The 6,664-nt window shown below is 46.2% G+C and overlaps 1 protein-coding gene across 1 annotated transcript in view; it reads left to right on the top strand.

The window, feature by feature from the left end:
- SLC7A9 (solute carrier family 7 (amino acid transporter light chain, bo,+ system), member 9) overlaps window positions 1-4,290 on the top strand; it is a 20,863-nt gene extending 16,573 nt beyond the window's left edge. The window contains exons 11-12 of the mRNA XM_012647030.1: window positions 2,967-3,141; window positions 4,167-4,290. Of these exons, the coding sequence (XP_012502484.1) occupies window positions 2,967-3,141; window positions 4,167-4,231 (240 nt within the window). The 3' untranslated portion in view covers window positions 4,232-4,290. The remainder of the gene's footprint in view (window positions 1-2,966; window positions 3,142-4,166) is intronic.
- Window positions 4,291-6,664: the final 2,374 nt, after the last annotated feature.

Here is a 6,664-nt window from a genome sequence, read left to right on the forward strand (position 1 = left end):
ACACACACAGACCCCCACCTCCCCCCACCCAAGGCTAAAAACAATTTTAATTAACAAAGTAGCATGGTAGCATTGGAAAGATCATTGCTAAGGTTAGGAAAGAGAATGCTTTCTATTCTTACTATTGTTTTGTTAGCAAGGCCACTGGACAGAAAAAGCAATGTGGAGACAGAAAAGACCTTTTTTTGTTTTGAGACAGGGTCTTGCTCTGTCGCCCAGGCTGCAGTGCAGTGGCCCAATCATGGTTTACTGCAGCCTTCAACTCCTGGCTCAAGTGATCCTCTCCCCTCAGCCTCCCAAGTAGCACAACCAGCTAATTTTTTGTAGAGGCAGGGTCTCACTATGCTGCCCAGGCTGGCCTTAAACTCCTGCCCTCAAGCGATCCTCCCAAAGTGTTGGGATTACAGGCCTGAGCCACCGAACCTGGCTAAAAAGACTTTTTAAAGTTTCTAAAATTCTCTACTGTAAAAGATAATACAATTGTCTATCTGGAAGACCCAAAAGGATCGAAGAAAAAACTACAATAAAGTAGTAAGATATAAAATTAGTCTGCAGCCACCCCGCCCTGACTGCGCCGGATCCCGTCTGCCCTCGGAAGCTAAAATTAACATACTTTATATAAATGATACCCAATGAAAAGATAATAATAGAGAATACTTCATTTCACCAAACAAAACCGCACAAAGCAAACAACCTACCCATAAACTTGTTAGGCTATAGCTGGAAAACTATGAAATACTCCTGAGAGACACAAAGGCGAGCTTAAATAAATGGAAATTCATACATGTTCTTGGACAGGAAAACTCAACAGCAGAAAGGTATCAACAGTGACCTAAGTTAATTTAGACATTTAATGCAATTGCAATAAAAAGGACCATCTAATATTTTTTCCTGGAGTTACACAAGTTAATTACAAAGTTCATATTGAAGAATAAATAACACCCAAGAAAAACCTAAAAACAGAGAACACTATTAAAATACACAGGTTCTAAAATTTAAATATTATGGTGCTGACGCATAAAGAAAACATAAATTGCTTTGAAAATCCAAGAATGGGGAAAATGTTCCTCTGATTCAAAAATCCAGAAGTTAATAAGTGAAAAAACTGATAAACACAACCCTAATGAAATAAAAATGCATACCTTTAAAGAAAGTTAAAAACATATGCAACAAATGGGGAAAATAGTTGCAAGTAGTATCACCAAAAAAGGCTAATATCCTTAACATAAAGCGTTTCTAAAAATTGAGATAGGAAAGAAGATACACTGACAGTTCAAAGGGAAAATGCAATGAATGACACTTAAAAATGCACACAAAATCCCCTAAAAAACTCAACTTTGCTCCTACTAAGTGAACGCGTACCAAAATTATGAAACACTAATGTCTTACCTATCAGATGGGTAGAAATCCACCATCCACTGATGAGGCTGTGGGGCAAGGCCCTCCCATACGTTGTTAGTGGAACACGAATGCTATACCCACAGGAAGGAACATTTGGCACTATCTAGAAAAATTATGCATGCATTTACTCTTTGACCCAGCCAACCCATTTTGAGGAAATCTATCCCTAAATGAAACAGGCAAAAATATGAAATATACATGTTATTTGCCACAGCATTAGCAAAAGGTGTTAACACAATCCAAATGTCAATCAATAGGAGGTTGACAATAGTAGTAGTACTGGTATAGCTATTTTGAAATTCATTATAGGTACATTATAGGATAAAAAGCAAATGAGCAATTATGTTAAAATCATTAAGAAAAAAGATTTTCCGAAGCATAAGAAAAAAAGATACAGGTCTAAAGCAAAGGAAGGGGGAAAAAACCATGTAATCTTACATTTGAATTGGAAACATCAGTATGAATTCATGAAATTTTTTCCCTTCTTGAAAAAAAATTATTTCTGTCCTCGTAAAAGAACAGTGAGTACTCCAATCACCCAGCATGGTCTTAAAACGCCATTTCCCACTAAAAGAAACCAAAATTCCCTGGAGAGGTGGAAGGATCCAGGTCTGGCACATTCTGCCCTGCCAGAAGGCGAGAAAGCTTTCGGAACACACTGGGATCACGTCACGGGGACCCAGAGGCCCGTCCGAGGGCCTCCTACTAGGCAACGACAGGACATTTGAACATGATGAAGAGTGACTAGGATGGACCAAAACCCACCAAATACATGCAAATGCGTGCGTCTGAGTCACCTTTACGAGTCTCAAGGGCCCAGAATCAAGCATTTATCCTGCCTTTCCTGTACAACCTGCAATTCAGAAAAACCAAATAATTGAAGTTTCTCAAGATATTGTAGAATTTCAGAATGACAGAATTAGAAAATTACCATTTTGTAACCCCCAATGAAGTAATGAATAAAACCAAAGTTTCACCTGTATTTTTAGTGTAAAACCATGAACAGTTAATGGGACCTTTATCACGGTGGGATGGGACTGCTCTCCCTCCCCAGCCCACCGTCCTAGCAGTTCGGAGGCCGGACGGTCACACGTTTGTGCTTTGTGACATATATTATAAAAGGAAGCGCACTGCTCTGGCTGGGAACCGCCTGCCACTTTTCAGGAAATAGGGGAGACGGGAGCAAGCTGCCCGATTCCAGCAGGAAGCAATCAGGCGAAGCTAAAGATAAATCATCCAGTTTCTCCAACAAATCAATGACAAGATGAAAAAAAGAGGGAAGAAACGTGTCAAAAACAGCAAGTCCTCATGAGCTAGAGATGCGTCCTGAATGTTTCACAGGTAAAGTGACATGACGTCTGGTATTTTCTTCACATTCTCAGGGGAAAAAGGTGGAGTGGAGGAAGTAAGATTGGCAAAATTACGCAGAAGTTACCGAAGCTGGTGGAGGGGCACGTGGGGTGCATTATGCTCTTCTTTCTGTGTCGGTTTGTCTTTAATGAAAAGTTTCGAAAAGCGAACGCACGCACGTGGGCAGACCGTGACGCCCGCTGCTCTGCTTCCAGGTGCCTATCGCCATCCCCGTCGTGGTGACTCTCATCTCCCTGTTCCTGGTTCTGGCCCCGATCATCAGTGCACCCGCCTGGGAGTATCTCTACTGCGCCTTATTCATGTTGGGCGGCCTTCTCTTCTACTTCCTGTTTGTCTACTACAAGTTTGGATGGGCTCAGAGAATCTCAAGTAAGTGTCAACAGGAGGACGGTTCAGCTGCTGGTGAAGCGCAGACAGGCGCGGCATCCTACACACCTCGTCCGTGCTGATGCTGCCGCGGCTTTTCCTATCGCAGGGTCTCACCTGCCCGCAGACGCCCCTCCTCTTCAGGAGGACACAACCCACTCTCGGTGTCGTGCCTCCACGTCCACCTTGATCTTTGTGTCCCTGTCAATGACTCTTAACAAGCAGGGAGGGAGCACGCTATTTTCTTTTTAATTGCAAAATATACGTAACACAAAATTTACCATCTTAACCACTCTTAAGTGTATAGTTCAGCAGAGTTAAGTACACTCACGCTGTACGTCTCATCCCTGGAGCACCTTTTTCTTGGCCTGATATGCAGACATCCTCTAAGAGGGTCGGCAGCATCCCAAAGACACCCCAAAGACGACGGAGCTGAGACTGGAGCACGGGGGTGGGGCCTAAGCCTTACGACACCCAAGGCACAGGTCTCGCCCTCCACCCAGCAGTCCTCATCCTCATGTATTTTAGGACAGTTGTTTAACAGTTTAGCTACATTAGCCACTTTCGCTTCTAAAAAGAAAGCACTTGTGTCAAAGTACATCCAAAGAGACTCGGAATGACACCTATTTTTTAAAAAGTCTGTACCGGTATTAGCCTCACACCGTTCTCTGCTGCACGGCAGACTCAGCTGCAGGAAGCCCCACTTACGAAAGCCTTCGCAGCCTTCTTGAGATCTTCGCCAGGCAGCGAGGGGATCCGCGGTCTGTTTCCTAGAGTGTAAATTGGTCACAATGAAATAATTTAGCAGGCCTCTAATTTTCCCATGGGCAATAACTTACCTCCAAAGACCCAGTATAGCTACCAGGATGGACCCGATTAACTCTAAACACCAGCCGTGCCCCGAGCGTAGGGTCCGAGAGGCGGCGCGTCACCACAGGGTAAGAACAAGGCGCTGCTCACCACCAGTCGTGGTGAAGCTTTCAAATTACCCCTTTCTAACCGCCCTCACTCGCCGACTTCCATTCCAGGGCCTGTCACCATGCACCTGCAGATGCTGATGGAAGCCGTCCCCCCAGAGGAAGATCCTCAGTGACGAGTTCTGCCTCTTACAGCCAAGCCGGGGCTGTGCCGAATTTATTTTTATAAGCAATATTTGTGGTTCTTCCCGATCTTTTTTCTTAAGAAAAAAACGTATTCAGATGTTTATAATGTTGTTATTTTTAGATATCCTTAACTCTCCTGGGCGGGGTTCCATATAAGAGAAGTGGCAGGTGTGTGTTAAGGTCATCGGGTGAAGCTGTCACCTAACGGGTGGACAGTTGGGAAAGGGCCGCCTGAGAACCACCGCCACCGTGGTGGCTCATCACGCTTACTTGAATAAAGACTGTTCCCTGAACTCAGTCATCAGTAAGGTCTGTTCTTTTACATAAAACTGGTGACATCTTTGCTCTAATTGATACAGATTTCTTCAAGTACAAATGTTTTACTAGCTACTGTCTACCCCAAAAAGATCGCCACCACCAGGTTTAGTCCGTGGTAAACATGGCAGGTCTGCGCAGGCTGAATGCCAAGGCCCCCACTGCAAAGCTGACTGCCCTTCTGGAACCTTCCAAGGCATGTGCTCACAGGGCGTCATCAGTGGTCGAATCACTGGCTCCCCAGAAGCCCTCACTGGCATACGGTCAAAGCAGAAAGTGTGGTATATAAAATTTTATTTTGCATTTGGAAAATATTGTTTAAAAAAAGTAAAAAGTAACATTTCTGTGGAAACACTGAAATTTTATTGATGATACACCACGAAAGACGTTCACACCACGGCTGTGTAAGTGTGTGAGCAACCGCGGAAGCCCAGAGACCAAAGTACTTTTACCTTGCATTTCAGAAATTTACCCAAAGCTTGAACTCACAAGTACCAATACAGTACAGAAAAAAACACTAATTGTTTACACAGTCAGTATCCTATGTCCTACAAAATATTGTTCAGAGCCTCAAGTATTAGAAAAATTGAATGTCTGGAAAAAGAAATTGAGATTTAAACATACAGCCTTCCTCCTCGACACCTTCAGTCAGCCGTTTGTGAACTGACTTCACGAGAGAATTCGCACTGTGTCTTCGAGAGGGGGACCCCGTGTGCACGTGGGAAACACATCTCCCTGCAGCTCTGTGACTTGCCACCAGTACTGGCTATTTTTCACAAAAGAGACTCAACACAACCGAGCAAAAGGGCAGGCGGCTGGTGCTCACGGGCGAGCCACCAGGACACGTCTCGGGAGGCCCAGTCACTGGCCCACACCTCCAGCAGGAGCCAGAGCGGCCGTGAGAGAAAGCGACACTGATGAGGACATGAAGAGCTCCAGAGTCAAAACCTTTGCCAGCAAAGACAACAGAACTTTCTAGTTCCTGAAGAACCTGCCCAATTTAGCTTAGAAAAAGAAAATCACTGTCTTACTTCAGGGGCCGATCTGCTATCTGCCAGCCAACCTATGAGAACCACAGCAGCAGCAGGAAGTGCTCCTGGCAGTGTCCGGGCGGGGGATGCCACACCCTCCCAGGGAGGCAGTGGTCCAGGCCCCCATCACCGAGCCACTGTGCAGAAAACGTGGCCTGACCCAGCAGCTCCCTGCAGGCTCCCGGACCCAAGGCCAGGCCTGCAAGGAGCCGAACGTCTTATTTTACAGATGAGGAAACTGAGGCAGGGTGTGATCCAGACCTGCTTGCTCATGGGACAGCTAGATGCAAGTGGTGACTTATACCTGGGGCAGACACAAACTTGGGCATCTTACTTTTGATGTAAAAAGATAAAGCTCTTGGGGCAGTCACGCGATAGTCGTGTTCTGTCCATGTCCTTCTCCACTTCTAGCGAAGCCTGAAGCCTGACCCTGAGGAAGTGTGTGGGGTTTCGACTTCCCCAGCAGCTCACCTGTGTAACTTTCCCAATGAGTCTACGTGGGCATGACTACCCGCTCTCCGCCCAAGGAATGAGGTGGCCCCGGTGCTATAGCCTGACCCCTGCATGGGGTCGCGGATGCTCTGAGGACTCACCACCTCCAGTGTTGGAGGGTCACCTCCAGGTACCGCACAGGTCCTGTTAAGTTTCCACTAAAAAGAAACCTTTGTCTCACTTGCTCAGGACTCTGTATGTCCAAGAGGTTATTTAGAACCAGCAGCTTCACCTCCAGAAAGCCCTGGGTCTTGCTGGCATCGCTGAGGCGATCTCATTTCTATCCTCGGACCCTCTCTCCGTAAGAAGCGAGCTTACTCTCAGTAGCTACCAGTGTCTCAAGCACAGTGAAAGTCCCGGTACACGTGGACGGTTACGTCAAATCCCAGCTCGCTCGTGGCTGCAGGGCTTGTTGACCAAACAGTTGCTGAGCACGAATCCACAAGCTGGAAACCTCAGCCTGTACGCGCACGACCGGGTTTCGGCAGGGTACGCACGCAGGTCGAAACGAAAAACCAAACCGAACGGACTAACTGCAGAGAGGGCGTTTCATACCGAACGCACGCCACGCTCTGCTCTGTCGGC

The sequence above is a fragment of the Propithecus coquereli genome, unplaced genomic scaffold (assembly GCF_000956105.1).
Source record: "Propithecus coquereli isolate 6110/MARCELLA unplaced genomic scaffold, Pcoq_1.0 Scaffold254, whole genome shotgun sequence".
Taxonomy (NCBI): Eukaryota; Metazoa; Chordata; class Mammalia; order Primates; family Indriidae; genus Propithecus; species Propithecus coquereli.